At 45.7% G+C, this 20,768-nt stretch overlaps 1 protein-coding gene across 1 annotated transcript in view; it reads right to left on the bottom strand.

The window, feature by feature from the left end:
* Positions 1–17,196: 17,196 nt before the first annotated feature.
* The window catches only part of SCUBE2 (signal peptide, CUB domain and EGF like domain containing 2), a 40,923-nt gene continuing 37,351 nt past the window's right edge, over positions 17,197–20,768 (bottom strand). Inside the window, exons 20-23 of the mRNA XM_068398872.1 lie at positions 20,073–20,270; positions 19,312–19,464; positions 18,136–18,215; positions 17,197–17,349 (exon numbers count right to left, since the gene is read on the bottom strand). Of these exons, the coding sequence (XP_068254973.1) occupies positions 17,197–17,349; positions 18,136–18,215; positions 19,312–19,464; positions 20,073–20,270 (584 nt within the window). The remainder of the gene's footprint in view (positions 17,350–18,135; positions 18,216–19,311; positions 19,465–20,072; positions 20,271–20,768) is intronic.

Below are 20,768 nucleotides of genomic sequence, written 5' to 3'. Positions count from 1 at the left end.
GATCTGCATCATCGCTGTCTATTCAAGTCCCCAGGAAGGGTAAGGACTGTCATGAAAATTGTCCAGCCAAACTGGGGCACCCCAAATGTCGTTTTACATAGGGTTCCTATACCCATCAAATGTTCAGGTACAGCATGACTTGACCAATCACTAACATCCACATTACTGATTACTAATGACAGTAAAACCTTGCAAAGCAACTATAGTTTTGCAGCATTCTTGCTGCTTGTGTATTGATCCAGATGTTGCTGGAGTCAATCTTGCTGTAGTTAATTACCTCTGACGCCAGACAATGCTGGGAGTGTTTCAAAGATGTGGTAGAGGGTGAGGATGCTGGCATTATCTTGGTTGCCCAAGGGTACCCTTTATCCTTCATGGGCAGTTCTAGGCTACCAAGAAGAAAAGTCCTTATTTCTGGGGCTGGGCTGTGCTTTAGCTTGTTTTACTTAAGCACGAACAATACCAAAGCGTCCAGTAAAATTCTACTACCTCATTACATTACAGTGTATAACATGAACTAATACACATTAACAAACTTAATACACTTTCATATTATAAAGACTGATTGATGTAATAGAGAAGAGGATTTTCTTAACAGGGCTCACAGTGGACGTGAGTTTCTTTCACTACAACAGTGAGGTTTTAAGTGATACATCATCTCTCACCAGAAAGAAACACTTTTTATTTCTTTTTTTTTTTTCCCCAAAAGGGCCCACACACTTTCAGCAGCACAGCTGGGGCAGCAGGCACTCACCTGAACCTTCTGCTTTCCAAGTAATTTGTTGCAAGGAATGGGTGCAGGAGAAAACACAGCTCTGCCTCAGAGAGACAGCACGGATCTAGAAACACCCCACATGGGTTTGGTTCTTGTTAAACTAACAGAGACCTTTGATGCACTAGATAAAACACAAGAAAAGCAGAGCTCAGCCCAGGATTTATGCCAAGCCTGACGTCCAGGATGCTCTTAACCTTCGGGAGGAGCTGGGGTGCTGACTCCACTTTGCTCCCCCCCACCAAACGCAGCCTGGACTCACACTTACCCCTCACCAAGACACCATCAGCCTTTGGCCAGCTTCAGGGAAACACTCCTGTCTCTGACAGGAAAGGGACAGGGAAAAATACTTCAGAAAGAGACCCAAAGTGATGTGGAGGAGAGTGAGGAAAAAGAGGGGTTCCCCTGAAAGCAGCCAGGGAAAGACATTCCCCTTGCAGCAACAGAGATATATTGGACAATATAAATGAAAGTGATGAAAATACCAAGCAGGCAGAGAGACTTTAAACCACAGCACCACAGTTTCTCCTTCCTCCCTTCTTCCCCTGCAGGCTGCTGCGAAGCCCCAAGCAGGGAAAGGATCCGGCCCCCAGCAGCTGTGGGCTGCAACCAGCCCCATCCTCTCACCTTGACCCATGCAACAGGGCCAGCCCCGACAGCGCAGACCCAACCATCTATTTCTTTATCTTGGCACATTTTGAACATAAAGCTCGGTTGACATGAGGGTGCTGGAGGCTGACAGCAGCCCCTTGGCAGGAGGGTCGCTGATGGGACAGAGGTGCCCGCACCACCGACACCCCGCAGCCCCGGCTCCTCGCATGGGGAGCAGTGCTGCTGCTGAGCAGGGCTGATGCCAGCTGCTGCCGTGATGCCAAAGTGGCAGCGGTCTGTGGGTAAACCTATACATCTGAGCTCTGCAGCCATGGCCAGACTGTATATGTTCAGCCCCTCCTCACGTGACCTGGAAGAGAGTTAAAAAAAAAAATCAGATGAGAGTGCAGAATACCATAAAACACAACCCCATTATTTCACAGCCTCACATAAAGGCCATTATGCGTGAGCCAGCCTGAGCTCGGTGAATGTGTCAGTGTGCAGAAGGATGACAGGGCCGACAGTCTGAAGGGGGATATAATTTTTTTCTCCCCACGCTGACTCGGCTCACTACACGACAGGACCATTGTTCCACTACAGGCAAACATGCCTGGGGGGATAATAGCACCTTATTTTTCACCTTGGGAGCAATTTGGCACTTAGCCAGCTGATTAAAGAAAAACATATGACTGCATCCACACCCTCCCAAAGGCAAGGAGGCACAGAAGAAAGCGGGACTGCCACTGAGACCAGAAGACGATTGCTAATATAAAAGCTCCGTGGAGGGGCGGCACTCTGCCCAGCATGTGAGCAAATGCCCACTCAGCTCTGGCTTACAGCAAGAAGTGCAAAGCTGCAAGAGCTGGCGGAGCACAAAAAGCCCCCCTCACGCTGCAGCTCCAAGACCACAGCCTGTGTTTTAATTCAGCAAAGAAGCATCTTGTCAGAGCCCTACAATTTCACTTCTGCTGTATGTTGTAAACGACCTTGTGCCAACAGACCAGAATAAAATCTGTCCAGTGCTCAAGAGTAATAAATGAGATAAAGGCCCTAATTCCCCTCTTGATAGTTAATCCTGGGAAAGAGGAAAGCGGGAGGAGCAGTAAATCATCTGCTCAAATGACTCAGGATCCACACTGAACTAGGGGCTCAGGTTGGATGCTTCGAACCCAGTGGTTAACTACTGGGTTGGTCATTTGTTTGTGACAGATTAGCTGGGGTATCACTCCCCCCACCCCGTGCAGTGTGTCTAAATAGGGGAACGTTCCAGAAGAATTCCCATCCGCTCACTGCAGACAGGTCTGTGCACGACCATTGCCCCTCACTCGAGAAAAGCCCCGAGGGACAAAACCACCTTTCTTGCTCCTTCTTGACTCCAGAGCAGCACACACGTTTCTCTGCAGAGTATCACATCAAGGCCGATGTCAAGAGGCTTCACAAGGCCATGATCAAGAAAACCCCTTGCGGGTGGCTCTGCTGGAAAGCCGAGATGCCCATCGCTGCCGGCACGGACAGGTGGCACATGCTAGAGGCAGCACATGCTGGAGACCAGAGGCAGATGGTCCCAGTGGCTACCAGCAAAGTGGCCGCACGTTTGAAGCTGGCTCTGCCCTGTGCCCAGGGCACCTGTTGCCCCAGCAAAGCCGAGGACAGGGGTGCTTTTGTCTGCAGTTTCCAAGCCCACTGCAAAGAGAAAACAGAGGGAAATGCTGATCTCCCTGGCCTTTCCAGCGTGCCCTTTGCCATCATAGCTGGGGACAGGGGAAGGCAGCGCTGAACAGCAGCATGAGCACCCTTGGAGGGAGGAGAGAGGGCATGCAGGGAGCTTATTAGCCACCCTACATGGAAGGTGAAGTGACACAGGTCCTGCCTGCAAACACAATTTGCTTTACACGTGATGTAAACTGACTGAGATAAACCCCAGCAATTTATACCCCAATTTCCAGCCAATTTATACTGGCTTAGTACCTAGTCACGCTTGCAGCTTAATCGGCGTAAGGAAAGAAGAGCTGCGGAGTTGCGTTCACAGCCCCATTTCATCTCTTCTCTCAAAGGAAAGCAGCAGCAGGCAAAGCAGGAAGCGGGTTGGTCCTTTTTCTTTTTTTTCTTTTCTTTGATTTCTCATCTTTCCTTAAAAAGAAGTGATTTGTTAGTGTTTGCCATATCCCGAAGAAACGCAGAGATGCCCCAGAAAACTCAGAAGAAACGACAGAGGGGTATAATTTGACATAAACAGAAGCAGCAGCAGGCAAGAGACCCAGAAAGAATAATTTACCCCAGCACAAAGAGAAAATTTTAGAGAAAGAGTCAGTTTCCGGTGGGAAGACTGTGAAGAGCTCAAGAAAATGAAACCACAATAATTAACGTAGAGAAATTATTCTGTCCATCAGTGCAGGATATGTGAGGGTCAGCTCTAGCATACTCGGGCAAATAACTGGAATAATTTGGAGACTAGATAACAGTCTTTTTCTAAAAAGGTTGGACAGAAAAATCCAGAAGGATTTAGTGAGCTTCTTAATCATCATTTGTAGCAAGGCAAAGACTACAGATAGAGCTGGAGAAATCCTATAACATACAAAGGTAGAACGAGGTTGAGATTCCCAAGAGACGTGGCACATTCTGTACAGTAACTCCACACCCGTGTGTGTTTCCAGCGCTGACCACGAGAAAGGACCTCCTGGGCTGGGATACGGGCCCCATCACCAGCACAAGCACTTATGGAGACAGCTGTTCCTGGGGCAGCTCTCCCTATTTACCCTGAGCGCAGCTCCAGCCTCCTTTCCCCCTGTGCGTGTTCTGTGCGGGGGCACTGATGACGCTAGGAAAGAAATCAGACATTGTGCAGCTTCTTCTAGGAGACTGAACTGAATTTCTCTGTCTAATTCTCTTCATATATGGAGACAGGTGGTGAACGATAGTTTCAGGAACACAAAAACTGCACGTGTCAAAGCAAGAGATTAAAATGGCAAGTCTTGCAAGAGCTCCCTTACCTTTATTTTTCCTGTTTTAAAGAGGCTGAAACACACTTCTAAAAAAATAAAAGCACAGGAAGAGTTGGTCAAGGAAACAAATGGTACGCTTCCCAGCCTCTTCTACAGCATACCTCAGTGACAGCCAACTCCTGGCTATTTGTGGCTGATGGAGCGTAAGAACAACTCCTGCCCCTGGAGCTTGCAAAGCTGTGCTGTTAACTGTGCTGCACTGGGAAAACGGGCTGAGCCCCTTCCAGGTCCCACGTGAGCTGGGGAAGAAGCTGCGGGTTCCATGTGCAAAGAGGCAGGCAGGGGATTTGGGACAGGGTGCCAAGAGGAAAGGGAGAAGCTGGCAAGTGACTTGCCAAGCACTGGGGAAGGGGTAAGAGGGCAATATGCACGGGGGCTGGCGTGGGGGACAGAAAGCCTGGCCTCCCCTGACCTCCACATCATAGAACCGGCAGGAACAACCACAGCCCTTAATGGAGGTAATGGCAGCTGCTGTGCATTGAGCTGCACAGCTCCTGCTCACAGGTTGGGGAAAATGGGACTGATCATGGCCCGGCATCGCTCCCTAGCTGCTTTCCTCCAAGACAAGATCCGAGCACAACTCAGAAGGTGTTGCTGCTATGAAACCAGCTGCACACACAAGCACAGACATGGCCACTGGGTCTTTCAGAGCTTTCCATGGAGCTGAAGACACCAGGGAACGTTCCTCTCAAACAAAAAGACAAATTCATATCTCTTTCTCTCCCAAAATGTCCCTTGCATGGCTTTCTTCAGGAACTCCACCTGGGCAGGTGGGCAGGAAATGGTGTACATAGAGGGCAGGTGATATTTCTCCCCAATATGTATCCACAGTAACCTCTGTTTATTTTGTGCAATAATAAGATTATTCCAGTATAAAATTTTCAAAAGGATTAGTTTTAAGAAACATTAATACATGCTAGTTCTCACCCTCCCACGTGTATGCTAGAGTTGAACTGCAAATATTTATTTTGAAGTAAGCTACACATCTATTCAGTGTGCCAACCATAACTACATCATTCAGACTTCCCAAACCTCAGGGGATTTCACTTCCCCTCCTGTCCTGCAAAAGGCAGCTTGTGTGCTGAAGGCTTCCTCTGCTCCTGGGGCATTCCACGCCGTAAATTTTACATTCAGCTCGTTAAAGATATAGGAGGGATCTTGTTAAGGTTAAAACAGCACAAGTCATTTCACACTACACAAACACAACTTTCTTGCTCCTTTTCTAACTTTCCAGAAGCCTGGCACCCAGACTCCAAGGAGGACCAGCAGAGCTGGGTATGCAGGAATGCTGCTGCTCCTCAAGCTTTCTGAGCTCTTTCTTTCTGCCTTCCAGGCAGGAGGGAGAGGGCGCTGCTCTTCTTCACATCGGGTCCTCTGTCAGCCCACCAGGAACTGCTAAGAACTAACAGGGAGCCTGTTGTTGCTCCCCGAAAGGCACGGGGCTGGTGGGATGAGATGCTGGCTTTGAGGGGCAGGAGAGTGCAGGGAGACCCAGGAGACAAAGGCTCGCAGACAGGTTCTGCAATGAAAAAGATCATGTTTACAATCAAGCAATGTGGTTGGGATGCCCTGGCTCGTCCCAGAGCCAATGAAAGGTGTGCAACAGCTAGATGCAAAGTCTCTTCACAGACCCAGCTCAGAGCACCTGGGCAAAGCGGAGCTAGACAACAAACTGTGAACACCAGAGCTTCAGATGGTACCTAAGGGGCGCGCGGGGCTGAACAGTAACTTCCTCCGAAGGCTGATGCATAATTTTGCCGAGTCTACTCCTGTTGTCTTCTTAAAATAGTTCACAGCCATCCCTAACAAAGGGGTTATGGACTCCCCACATCAAGGGAGCTGCAAGGTGCTTTCCCTGTCATTAGCCATTGGACTAATGACACCTAAAAAGCAGAGTATCCAAGACACCTATAAACAGCCATTGCAAGAGCAAGAACAGCACCGAACTTGCTTCAACAGAGATATGCCATTGTTTTCACCGCCCACGTACTTTCCTTGCCCCGTCAGCAATTTTCTCACTTTCTCCAGCCTAAGGGACAAAGGCTCTGCACAGCACCCATTACAAAGCCCCACTTATGCTAGCAACCAGCAATCTTTCAGGGCTTTGTGGACACAAAGGGGTCCATTCTTGGTCTAAATACTCCAATACAACAATGCATTTCTATCCACCAATGCACTGAAGTACCTGCTTAAATGCTTTGCAGAACGGGGATTACAAGCAGATGGCTCTCTGGACAAAACTCCTCCTTCCCAGCACGGTGAAAAGTCACTCCTTAGCACCCAAAATACAGTAGGCACACAAAATTGCATGGGATGTTTGTTAGAGCAACAGTACTGAAGCGAAGCGTTTTCAGTGCTTAATGTATACTTTACCCTGGGAAACTTACGAGATCTGTGTTTGCTTTAGATCTGTGTGGCTAACTAATCATAAGGCAGCTGGCCAAATTTTTCCTTGAGTCAACACCTTGAACATTAGTGGAGATGCAGCAGGGATACATGATGCCCAGAGTGACAACCATGCCTAGCTACAGTCATGGAAGTAGTTTACTAACCTGATCTGAACTTGGCAGCAAGAAGTTTTAAATATTTATGCATTGATTGCTGCAAACATGGAACAATATGTTGTCATTTTCTCCCTCCTACTTTCTTTTCAAACTAATAAATTGTTCTCAAAAACAACTGGCACCATCGGCAGATGCCCACAATGGGCCAGGAGAAGACCACATCACATTCATTTTCCACTGGGATCTAAAAAGTGCCTTGCTTCCTGTTAGCCAAGGTGGTCATGTCCAGGGTTCTCATCCCCATAACCCCGTGTCTTCATCAGTGTGAAACGCACGCTGGCTCCAGGGTAAAAGATGTTGCACTATGGAAGTGTGTGAGGCCACAGAGTCACCATGCAATGACAGGACTGAAGTCATTGCTGAAACTTGAACTGGGGATGAGAGTAAACAAAGAATGCCTAAGCAGGAACAAGATAAGAAATGTATGGCAGCTTATACAGCAGAAGGGATCTTTTAAATCTCTTGCCTTTGGGTGACAAGTTTAGAGCTGGCACTGAAGTGTCCAGGCACAGCCAAGCACAGGTATCTGAAAGCTCCCTGCCACAGGGGGGAACTCTTAGTCCTGAAAGGAGTTATGCAAACCTTTTAAAAGCTCTCTGCTTTCTCTCGCTTTCTAGCTAGAACACTTTTCTCTGCCCAACTATAAATCTGCTGCATCTCATTCATGCTTTGGAGTGGTATGATTCCTGAGTAGCAGTAATTGAGGAGAGGGAGGGGGAACTCCTCAGGCAAGGTCTGTGAAATTTACCTCCTGGAGAACACAAATCTCAGAACATAGTTTAAAACCAAGCAAAAAAAAATGATAACTTTGTTTCTGGAACAGAACTAGGACAGGTCAGCTCTGAAACAGTATTGCCTTTTGAAAGGTTCCTGTATGGCATACCCAGTTGACCAGGGATGGTGACAGAAATGACAGAGTATCTCCAGTGATGAAGTAAGCTGAACAGAACTGGAATTTCCCAGCTCTTCTGTAAAAGCCCCGAGAACAGGTGCTTACTTCAACTCATGCCAATGTGGGATTCACCAAGGAACAACATTCTCACTATACTTTTAAAAAGACTGACTGTGAACCTCTTCTGCCTCTCCCAGTTAAAGGAGTATTCATAGAGTGATTTCATTTGACAAATATTTCCACCTTCTTATGGAGCTCAGATCTAAGACACGACACCCCTCCTTCAGAGGAGAAGAAGAGGGGGTAGGTTGTTTTGTATAGGTTCTTTATCAAGTCTGGAATTGCTTTAGTTTCCCAACAGACCAATATTCAATGAACTCAGGATTTGAATGCTTTAAGTTAAAAAAAGTACATATATGTGTTTTGGAACTTAAAGCATTCAAATCCTGAGTTCATCAAATGTATCTAGATACCTTTACTTTTGAACTTTAAGAGTAATCAAAATATGAGCCTAAGATACTTTACAGCATCCATTTAAGATAAAAATATGATTTACATCAACATTAGAGAGGAGGTCACCACAGTGTTAGTCAAACACAGGATCTCTCACCTCTGTGGAGCTCTTATGTTTATTTTACGAAGCCAAGAGTCCAACACTCTCAAGTGCTGCAAGTATAAGTGAGCTACCATTGTATCCCCCTCCACACGGCACACGCAAGACTGCAGCAACTCATAACGGGTAAGATTTAGTGAGACATGTTACTGGATACCCAGTGCTAATATTTGCTAACGCACAGAATCGTCAACAGTACTTCAATGTAACTCTCCTAACACAGAGGTTGTGTTTGCCATGTTGTGGTTTGGTTAAATATCTCCACCTTCAGGTCCAGTCAACTGAAAGATAATTTAGCTCACGCTACATCTGAAGAGGAAGCCAGCTGCCTCAGGAGAGTGGGAGCACATGCACTGCGGGTATGAACGATAAGACACACGGTGCTATTGATTACCTGTGCTTTGAGATGTTTCTGCCCTACCTTGGATATAACATACTGCAAGATCATCTGTCCAACCAACAGATAGGAGTCAAGCTGTGATCAAGCTGAGCAACCTCCCCTGAAACCATGGAGGAAATCAGTAGCTGATTATCCACACAATTTTCTTTCCAAAGACAAACTGAGTCACGAGAGGGATGGGGTCAGGCAGAGTGCCAGAATCACTCGCTGTTCTCAGAAGTAAATAACAGCAACTGAAGTTATGCATTCACAGCCCATTTCCTTCAGCTTCCTTTGAGGTTTATTCTGCCTGGAAAGCAACAACTTGCAACCTGCACATTTCCCCACTTATAATTTGGAAAAAAGGGGAAACAGCCTTGACCAATGGTCAGAATTCAGTTTAGAATGCACTGGTCTCCTCCCAGTGCAATCTGAAGAGGTAGCAATACCTGGCCCAGCAGCATGGGTCTTTCTGGGCCCCATATTTGCATTTTGTAAAAACAGAATCGTGCAAAATATAAGGTCATTTACAAAATCACTCCCTCTTCTTCAAAAAGCTTGATCAGAGGCAGTGGTTGGGACCAAGAGCTGCTAAACAAAGAAAATCTGAATTGTGCACTTTGGCTAATGGTGCTGATGCCCTCAGAAAAGCTGCCCAGAGCAACATTTCACTCCTTGGCGCATGTGTCCTGCAGAGTTGCCAGTGGGCCGGGAAACACCCCTTCAGATTCCACCGAAGCTGCTGAAGCTAGACCAAGGCAGCAAGATGCTTTTCCTCGCAACATTCACACCTCCGTGCAGGAAGGCAGAAGCATGGCATGAGCTGTTTTGTTAGCGGAGCCCCCAAGTTGCAGCAGACTCTGGGTTTTAGGCCTCTTGCTACAGCAGATCTAACCCAAAACCCATGGCTGTTTGTCAGCATGGGTTTTTACAGTTTGGTTTTTTTTTCTTTCTCAGGGCCACACGCTGCCCTGTCACGGGGAGCCCTGTGGCTGGTACCCTGCTGCCTCAGTACAGCCCTGAGCCCTGTGGCACAGACAGCATGAACTGGGCAGGTGATACAGGGAGCTGGGGTCTGCCAGCATCCCCAGGAACAGCAGCTTCATGTAGGCCACCACAACCTATGCCTCATTATCACACCTCCCCAAACCCTCAAAAATCTCCTTACTTGAGCCCCTCCCCAATATGCCAGGCAAGAATGGACTAGCTGAGGAAGACAGTAATGCCTGCAGTGTTGAGCGTCCCGTTCCTGGAGCTAAGCTTCCTTCTTCCACTGAATGAAGTTGCTGTTCTCAGCATGGATGAACCTTTTCAGGGTTTTATTTTTGTAAGTTTGCTGAGAGAATTAGCACCTACGGGAGCCAGAGTACAATAGTTATGCTATGTAAGCCGGACAGGCCCCCTGAGCACTTTTCTGCCAGTCCTGTTTTTAATAACTGGTACCTCTCAGCTTTACCACACAGTCCCTCACACCAGCACTACATCAGTAACAGCAAACTGGGGGCCACCCAAATTCATGAGCAGGGCTGTGTCACAGACAGGCTTGTCTGCTGGACACAGAGATGCCGAATTCCCAGTTTTCTGGAGAGCTTTCTCAATTTCTGCATTAAATCCCAGAAAAATCATGATCCCCTGTCTTACCCTAAGCTGCTATCCATGGCTGGGTTTTACTCCAGTCAGCACCTCCAGAAGCCAGCTGAGCATTTTGCAACAAGCCTTCCAACCGGTGACGGGACATGCGTAGCTATAGAGCCTGGTCACAAAAAGGGTGTGAGGCAGATGCTAGTGCTAGCGTGCTGACAAGCAACTCCCAACCTCGGGCTCTAAATCCAGAGCAAACTCTGTGCCTCCCTGCTCCACCACACTGACAGCAAATAATGCACAACCAAATGACCTTTGGTACCCCCACATGCAAACATGAGGTGTGTTTGAAGCCTCTTTTGCTTAACTCCAACTCTTCCCTGCTGCTTTTGGGGCATGTAGATGAACACAGAAAATGGCAAATAACACACACTCAGCCTCGCAGGTCCTGCAGCAGCCCATGAGGGCTGCCAGCACACCAACCTGAGCCAGCAGGCTCCTCAGCTGTAATGCTGGCCAGCAGCAAGTGCCTCACGTCGTCCTAGCCCTACACTGCCTGCTCCCTGCCCTGCCCACCCTTTTACACACCTCTAAGGCTCCCAGCTCTGGAGACCTCCCTTTCTCATCTCTGCCCAGGCATACATTTTTCTGTGCCCACAGCCAACATATGTACCCCGCACCAAGCGCAGGGCCCCTGGGGAGCCCTTCCAGGCCAGCCAGCCGTGCCCGTGCCCATGCCCATGCAGGGCCCCATGGGTCCCCCAGCCTGCTGCCAGGAGGTTCGTCAACCCTCATCATTGCACTGCAGGTGGATGCCCCCGAAAAGGGTGAGGAGGGCAGAAGAAAGCAGAGACAGTGCCTCCAGCAAGCGCTGCACCCCACCAGGCACCCACATGTATTGCCCGCTGTGCCCACCCTGCCCAACACCCCGCTCCTCCCAAGTTTACACCCTGGGCCAGCTTGCTGCTTTTTTTAAACTTTCACTCTTTTTTTTTCTGTATTTTTTGCATTGTCCTTTCATGACAGCTGTTGCACACATGATATATATGCATACACACACATATATGTGTGTATTTAACATACCTCTACACTTCGTCTCCTAAACTTACTTCCAGGTAGAGATTGTCCATCCAACTCACATCAAGGCTCCTGCCCATGCTTAGTGTTTTGTTCCATCTCTTCTAGCACAGCAAGCTGGAGAGAACGCACAAAACACACAGTCAGGCTACCAGTGCTATATTCGATTCAGGCACAGAGGATGAAGCTTTCTCTAATCCTAGTCAAGCATAAACTTGCTCTGTACATAAGTGTTCCCTGGATGTTTGTAGCGTTCTTGGTAAAACAAGAAACACTTGAACTAAAAACTGCTAAACAACAAATTGCATCTCAAGTGATCACTTCAGAATATTTCAGCTTCCAGTGCAATTCTCTCCTTAAAACTATGAACCCCTTATTTCCCGATCCCCAGAATCCTCACAGATGGGAAATCCCATGGCACATGATTAATATCCAGTTTTGTAAGTCTACGTTGCCTACTGAATAAACTTCCCAGTGAAAAAAGCAGGCTTCAGTTGCGTTAGATCAAGTTTAGCAGCTAGCCAGTGTGAGGGAGTTTCCTTAATGAATTCTGTACTTATAGACACGTTCAATAAGGAAAAAGATTTCAAGGTCATCTTTTCTGACCTATATTTTCATTGTGTACTAAACAGGCTTTACTCCATGGCCTTGAGGAAATGGCCTCAAGTTGTTCCAGGGGAGGTTTAGACTAGATATCAGGAAAAATTTCTTCATGGAAGGGTTATCAAGCATTGGAACAGGCTGCCCAGGGAAGTGGTGGAGTCACCACCCCTGGAGGTGTTTAAAAGATGTGTAGATGTGGTGCTTAGGGACATGGTTTAGTGGTGGACTTGGTAGTATTAGCTTAATGGTTGGACTCGATGATCTTAAAGGTCCTTTCCAACCAAAACAATTCTATGATTCTATGACTTCAAAAAAAATGTATGACTCTTCAAAATTTGTTTAATCAGAGCAACAGCTGCACTAACATATATATTTAAACAGAGAAAGATTCTTTTTTTTTTTTCTTTTTTTTTAACACTTAAATTGGTTTAATAAGGTAGTTTAAGAGAGCAACATGCAGAAAGTCATACATAATTTGCACTGACTTGGAGAGAAACTACATGAACTTACCTTCTGAGAGTGGAATCTGTCCCCTGAATACTCTAACTCCTTCTGTTTTCCCCACAGGTGCTATATTTGCATCACTGCTCAGGGGTGTCCTACAGTGACAGCAGAAAATGTGTTGCAGAAAGCAGAGCTCCACAAGAGAGTGAAAATCTGCTAATATGTGTTGTAGGACAGGTTGGTTCCAGGGATGCCTAGAAACAAGCCTACTTGTACCAGCCCTGATTTTGGCTCAAGTTCTTTAAGAAGTACTTGTCTCCTCCAGCAGCAGCCATGCACAAACACGGTTTGAATGGAGCAACATTGAAAGGGAGATAGGAAGTATACGTACATTTTGGTTGTGACAGATTTTACCTTCGGCATCTATTGCGTTTACAGGATGTTACCTATATGCGTGATAGAAAAAGCATTTGCATTTAAGTTTATTTAATTCAGAAATATTTGTGGACTGCTATCCTTGCATTCTGTTCCCAAGGATTATCGTAATACTATTTGTTCCTGCTTACACACATCAGATCTTTTCTGATTCTTCAGATTTAAATGAGCTTCAAGTCTTGCTCTCTATATTCTGCTATTACTTATTTCTGTTAAGTAAACACCCAAAGGCCCCAGTCAGAATTTCACTCCCGCTGTTCTAGGAGTTCACAAGATAGTTGATATTGACATTCCAAATCCTGGAGGGTATCATGCGTCCATCACTGCAATCTAGCAGGTGGCAGCATTCACAACATCAGGAAGAACATTTGAATAAAACAGTTTTCTGCTGTGATTAGCGTGTAGTCATCATACTTTTCCATGACCTCTATATTCCTGTATGTCATTTACTCTGCTGTCTTTTCCACATGAACCAGTGTCAGCTTTCAACAGCTCACAGCTGTATGATACAGTTGTATCTTCCAAAACCACACCAAATGAACCCGGATGGCTGCATTCAGTCTAATACAAATCAGTCCTTGTCACTGTGATCAAAGGAAGCTAAGGGCCAAACAAACAATTGAATAAATTAAGGAGAAGATATTGGGATTATTTTTATAAAAGTTTGATAGATTGACTACAACTAATAATTTCAACGTAAAATCACAGAAACAAATACAGAAAAACAGTATTATTATAGATCAACTAATTTATGATTTCCTATGACCTAATTCTATTTGTTAATTCTAAGAAATGAAGTCAGTGGATTTAATGAAAAGCTGTTGTGTAATCTTAAAAATATTTTGGGAACTTGTGTCTTAAGACAGGTTTTCACCTTGTTTCAGGTTTTTTTATCATTAAGTTTAAACAAGGGGGTTTAGGATGTTTCTGTTTATTTTTTGAGAAAAAAATCGGATTAATCTACAAAGTAATAAAATACTTTGGAGTTACTTTAAGTAGTTTATTCTGTCTTCATACAGCTGGTTACAACAAGCCAATTGACTCCAGCTCATCATACAGGAGACATTTTTAACATAATTATTAGAATACTAGGATAATTCTGGTAGTATACAAGCTAGAAATATGTGTACCACTAAATATATGAAGAATTGTATCTTTATGGGTATTAGATGGAGGCTAATAATATATTACATGAAACAGAATGCTATGGTAAGCAGATGTTCCCAGGATAAAGTCTATCTGATGTGCGATAGCTTGCTACACAACCATTAATTTTGTCACAAAACTCTGATTTAGCACAACAAAGACAACTAAAAATATAACCAAAGTTTTCATGCAACTAAAAGTTCACTGGTTTATTTCTCTTATTAAGAGTAACAGTCTGAAACATTTTACATTAATTTACAATCACGAAAAAGATCCTTATGCTTATCTCATGTAGGTGACGTTAAGTCATCCAGTTAACACTAATTATTATTTCCAAAGTTAAATCCTGTTTTATAAGGTTAAACATTTTTTCAATCACTTGTTGCCAAAAAATTAGTCTACAACCACACAGAAAGTAGAAATTAAAATTTCTACAGAGCCACTACCATCGCTATGAAGATACAATGCCAAGCGTTACAACATTCTGCAACAGTTATCACTTCTCCCAATATTAAAGATGGCAAAAATTCCCTCTTCATTTTTTACTGCACACACAGGACCTACAGTAAAAGGGGAAATTTTGATTCATGATGCTAGATCAAGGGTAACAGAAGTCCTTCTGAGTCAATGACTTTTTATGTAAAAAACGAACAGGGCTGTGGAGCAAAAAGGATTCTTCTCCAAGACAGGGCAGGTTTTGCTCCTGGGCTTCAGACTGTACACCACACTGATACGCTCCTCTCCTTCCACAGACAACAATGAAAATGCTCTGGGCACACGGGGGCAACAGAGAAGCAAAGTTGAGATCCACTGTACAGACGGAAGGGGAGATGCTGTTCCCAGAGCAGCCACGCAGAGCTAGAACAGTGTGCCTACAACGCGAGGTGCAGTGCAATGGACCCAGAGCTCAAGTCACTAACTCATGCACAGACCAGGAAAGCCCAGTTTCACCAATTAAAAATATTTGGATGTTTCACAACTTTTGTTTTCTTGAACGCTTGTTGAAAACAATTACTCTGATTTGTGTGTCACTCAGCAACACGAAACAGAACTGTTCAGATCTGTAGCCTTCTTGGGAGGGACCACAGCAAGAACTGGCTTGCTTCCCTTGGCAGAGAGTACACAGACCACAGCAAAGCCACTCTGCCGGGCTTGGCCCAGAAGCTGGCACCTCACGGTCCTCTCCGCCCAGTGCCCCACCAGCAGGCCCCTAACTCACTCGTGCACTCAGAGCAGAACTTCAGCATCTCACCCATTTCAAAGTGCTCCATTGCCACATAGAGATGGTTGGTGGGTCATTGCGACTCACTGACACGCTGCATCTGGTGTGGGAAGCCACAAACAGTAGAGAGGTAGGGGTTGTGCAGCCAGAGGGAAGCTATCTTGAAATACCTTCCTGGGATCTCACCACAACAGTACACTTCACCACAGACGTAGCAAGCCTTTCTCACCACCCTTCCTCTTGTTTTGGCATCCCTTAGCCATTCTTCTCACTGATCACACTGCCTCATACCATCTTCCAAGTAATCCCTGTTCTCCCTTCCTACAAAGGCAGCAGGGACCCTGTTCAGGATGAAGCACACCAGACAGGAATGCACAAGGACCTGGGTTCTATCCCCTCCATTCTGCTAATTCACCCCCTGCCTCCCTCCTCCCCCCCAAGCCTGTTTGCTCCCATTTGCTGCAGGCATAGCAGCACCATTCCTGGAATGGGCACTCACCACCCTCCCACAGAAACCCACAAGCAGCTCCTGAGCTGGAGCAGGAGCCCCAGTGCAGCCAGCTAGGATGCAGCTCTCCCTCTTGGCAGCAACACAAGCCATTTCCCTTCTCTGCCCAGACCATGGGAATTCTTTCTAGGCAGCAGCAAGAGGAATGCAGCATCACATCACCCCATCCTGAGAGGCTGTGCTCCCCAGCTGTGACCTAAGACAATTGCCCCTTCTCGTCACCCCATGACCAAGACATGTCCTTACCACACAACAGGCTGCACTGCCTCACATGCCACAGAACAGGGCTGCCATGGCATGACAGTTCAGCAAGGCTACATTTGGTAGTATTCATTTGCTCCTAAGTGTAGGGAAGAGATTCAGACCCTGGCTCTTGATGAGGGTTTCATCTGTCACACTGTGGATGTGGTATTATTCACATACAACAGTTAAATACCACATACCAATGCAATGAAACCCAGGGAGATCTGACTCCACACCCTAGGAAAGGGAGCATTTGTCCTGGCTACACCGCAAAATTTCAGAACCTTTTCTAAGGGGCACACAGAGGAAGCTGGGCAGAGGAAGCTTGGTGCCCACCGCACCACTTGGCGCTGCCAGTCACCAAAAGATAGAGGTTGTAAGTCCATCTCCAAATGAGCAGGACTTCTGCCATCTCCCTTCAAGACAGAAGGCCCAGAAGGTACATTACACTGATGAAACGGTTTGCATGGCCAGAGGACAGTGACGTAATGTAAGTGTGGACAGAAAAGCACTAAGACAACATTTTGATCAACATTGTTCTACCTACAGGCCCCTTCAGAATAGCCTTCTCTCACATAAGAAACACAACCTGAGGAAAAGGACACAGAGTCTGGGAATCTTGAAGAGCATTTTGCCATAGGCGACTTCTGTGGCCACAGTCTGGTTGAGGAATATCTTTGTACATCTACTTCTCTCCAGCAAAACAGGGAAAGCAGTCCTTCTCTGCTCAACAAGGTCATTGCAAGGTGCTCAGACAAGATAAGGAATATAAGGATTGAGGCTCATATAAGAACCTTATACAGGTTTAAACAGTGATGAACAAGAGCATAATCTATGCAAAGCCTGCATTTAAAATGGGGCTTGTGTGTTCAACTGCAGGTGCTCAGAGGACAGAGACCCATGAAGTATCCTTGGTACCCAAAAGGTATTATCTGGAAAGGAATCAAAATCCTGTTCACCAAAATATTTATATTAGCTGAGAAAGCCAAACTGTGCCAAGAACAGAGCTGGCAAGCTTCCCTGGAGTTTCTCTGCCAGTGTGTAAAACACAGAAAGCAGCCCCACCTACCACAACCCCTCTGTGCATGCCCAGGGCTGGTTAGGTTTTTTAAGTACAGTGCCAACTATTTGTAAGGCCTCAAAAATCTGGAAACTTTAGAGCGCAGTAGCCGAATGAAGGATCTTGGGAACATCTCTCTTGACTCTTGGGCTGTGTACTTGAAGTAGTTCTGTGGATGCGCCAACACGTCAAACAATGCTTTTATCAGTTTCTTGTCCTAGAAAAAGGAAAGCAGATTTTACAGTAATTCCACAGAGGAGTTAGGGTCAGTACTACCAAAGCTTAATGACCGAGTAACTCATAAAAGATTATAGACATTTTACTTTTCAAGTACTAATGTTTCAGGGGCTCAGAAACTAGTGGAGCAAGGCTGACATTCAGGCCCCAGGGAAGTCACTGGCGTTTCACATTTATTATTAGTGGCACCAGGATTTCTCCCCTCCTCATACTTCCAAGAACAGCAAGTGAAAAAAAAAAAACCAACCAAAACAAAACACAAAACAAACAAACACTGGATCTGATATCCAGCAAAAGAAAGGTTTACTTGGAATGACATCCACTCAACTTGCCCATGCAAGTGTCCCCTAGCCAAGGTCAGAGAAATTAAATCCACAAAGAGATTTCTTTTTTTGCCCAGGGAGGAAAAGCCCCTGCTAATCTACAGGCTACAAGTAGCAGCACCAAGTGCTTCTCCAAAAGATTAAATCCCGTGTCCCTCAGTTTGCTCCACTGATTCCTTCCAGCACAGCCTACATGAGGCTCAAGGGGTATCTTCACCATAGATTTCCCTAGTAGGTCTGATCCACCTTAAATCTCCCTGGGCAAAGGGTCTCATATCCATTGCTCTGCACAATCAGGATGTGCTGATTCACCCCACTTCCCTGAGGTAGCATGTGTCTAGCACACCAAGGAACAGATCTGATGCAGAGCAGGAGTCAACCTCACTGGCACAAAATAGCGTCATTTTCAACCAAACCCAACATATTTAGTGGAAGGAATATACCTTAAGTATTTCTTGATGATTTTCAGATGCATAAAGTCTACCATCCCGAACAATGTCTTCTATTAGTTCTTGGTAATCCTCTGTGGGGAATGCAAAGAGAGTAATTTGCAGGTTCACTTCACTTACATACTCAATACCTCCCCTGGTTACACATGTAAGCCCTACCCCCAAAAGAGGCAGTGGTACTTGGCCCTCATATTAGCAGGGAGAAAATATTCCAAATGCTCTTCTGTAAAGAAACTACAAATACTGTTTACTATGAAAACAGTGTACTCTGCTGAGCTGCTTAGCATCAATCTGTCAAAAGCAAAAGAAATCACAATGCACCTAGGATTGTAGTGCACACTGTAACCAAGAAGCTGCTTTCAAACCAACTGCACTGCAGAAACTTATCTGTAAATACCTACCACCTGTTATTGGCTTCTTTCTACAGTAAGAAGGAAAAAAAAAAAGAGGTAAGAGGAAGCTTTCTTAAAAGGGAAACGTCCTGGTCAACCAAAACTTGAAACGCTTCAAAAGGAGAGGTGTCCCCTGAAAAATTAGTTATCCACTATTGATGAAACTCTACAGACCACAGCGAGGACGACCCCTTCACAATTGATCCAGCGTGAACAGAAACGTGCCATATCATTTTCACAGCACTTATGCTGAAGCACAAAGCCTCAGCTCCAGTTCCACTCCTGGTGACTCTGACACAGATAGGGTGAAACTCTTGTCCCTCAAGCTTCTTTTCAATATAGATATTTTGCTATCTGGTACTAGATTACAGATGGTAGCAGCAACACGATACCTCAGAGGCACTTGGGCTCTGCCCAGTTCCTAACTGGAGGCACACTGCTGCCACCTGAAGCAACCCAGTACTGGGAAGGCATAAAAAAGCATAAAACCCAGATTCTGGCTCCGAGCTCTCCATTTTGCAGGTTGGAGCCCAGAATCCCAGCTCCTTGTTTAGATCTGTGGAAGACTGGAAATACGGTGGCACTTAAGACTGCATTGCAAGGCAGAATTCCTTAAACTAGCTTTAAAAGAGAACAGCTACTGGAAGTAGTCTCATAGTGACAGTGCTGAGAGCGCTGGGTTACCCTGCTGCTTAGCAGGGTCAAGGAGTCCACAAGGAGTTCTGCACTGCTGCAGCTGCACTAGTCCACGTAGGCTCAGCTGCTCACAGGCACTTACCGTCGTACGTTACATAAGGAACTTGGAATCCTTTGGCACTGTTCCCTTCATTCGACTTGAACTGGATCCACAACTTCTTAGACCTAGAAGTGAAAGCTATAGGGCGCTCGTAGGTTTGACAGGTTTCATACGTGGTCACTGAGTTGGAAGAAGCTTTCAAAGAAAACACACAATAGGCAGTTATCTGACAACGCTTCATACTAACGAACAATCAGAAAATACCATGATAACAATCAGTTAAACTACCATGACAAGAAATGCTTGCTGGTGTTAAGAAAACTCCTCAAAATGTGCAGGCCATGAGTGGATGGCAGGCCATCAATGACTTCTTGGTCAAGGAATATTTCCCCTTTTCCTAAAAAACAGTCTACTGTTTGAAGGATGTGCCTATACTAGAAACTGAAGTTGTTTATTCACACATCAGGCACCTGTAGCGACTAGCAAGCATCTCCTCTTTCCTAACCCAGGCTAGAATTGCTTAGCATAACTCATGACTAGTTAGGTTGAACCATCTACCCCTTTTTAAGAATATTTCTCTCAGAGTTCACTGACACATCATAGCCTTGCACCCTTGTTTCACCTGAACCTGTGGAGCAGCATTACCAAATAGGATTTCTCAATTTGCCATTTAAATACATTTCTACTCTTAAGTAGAGTCCAGCCAGGCTACATTTAGTGTATGTAAACAGCAATGCATGTGAGAAACCCATGTTGCACACTGAGATAGATACCATATGCCTCAGTAGATATTTCAGACTTACAGCTTTTTCGCATCACCAGGTAGTCTCCACACTCATCTTCTATTGGTAGAAATATTTCTGGCACCACAATCAGAATACGGCGCTTTGGCGGTGGATTAATATTCCAAGTGCACTCAGTGTTTGCAGGATAGTCCCCAGGATAGTTTGGTGATTCAACATATCCCGTGTAATCTCCTAGTTCACCTCCACACTGCCTATCTGAAAAAGCAATACAGTGTGCAAGCCTAGGCAAAGTGAGGTCATCCTACAGCTCTCTCTACAGTCACTGTCAGAAACAGTACATGGGTGACAGACACAAACTTTTCTGTTTGCATCTGATGCAGGTAGAGTTTTCCTTGGCAGCTTCACTTCACACTGCTGCCTGTTTCTGCCTTTGTGTTTTAATCAATGTTGAGACAGAAAAATGCAGACTAGTCCCTGCTAACACAGCAGGTGCTATCAACCAAGTCACAGCCAAGCAGCAAGGCAGTTGTAAGAGGACATAGAAACAGTAAAGCAAGGATGCTCCACTTGCTTGTACCAGACAGAATGTTTTTATAGTATCAGTGTACTGTATCAGCTGAAGTCTAACTGGAGTCTGAGGTGCTCTGCTCAGGCACCATGCCTGCAGCAGCACAAAACAGGGCATATAGCAGGCCCTTTCTCTGCACAGATCAGCATGGCTGGCAGTAAGAGAGGGTGAACCCCAGTGCAGGA

Source organism: Nyctibius grandis, chromosome 4 (assembly GCF_013368605.1).
Source record: "Nyctibius grandis isolate bNycGra1 chromosome 4, bNycGra1.pri, whole genome shotgun sequence".
Classification (NCBI taxonomy): domain Eukaryota; kingdom Metazoa; phylum Chordata; class Aves; order Nyctibiiformes; family Nyctibiidae; genus Nyctibius; species Nyctibius grandis.
Note: the sequence above shows the minus strand (reverse complement) of the source record. Positions and strands in the feature narration are given on the sequence as shown.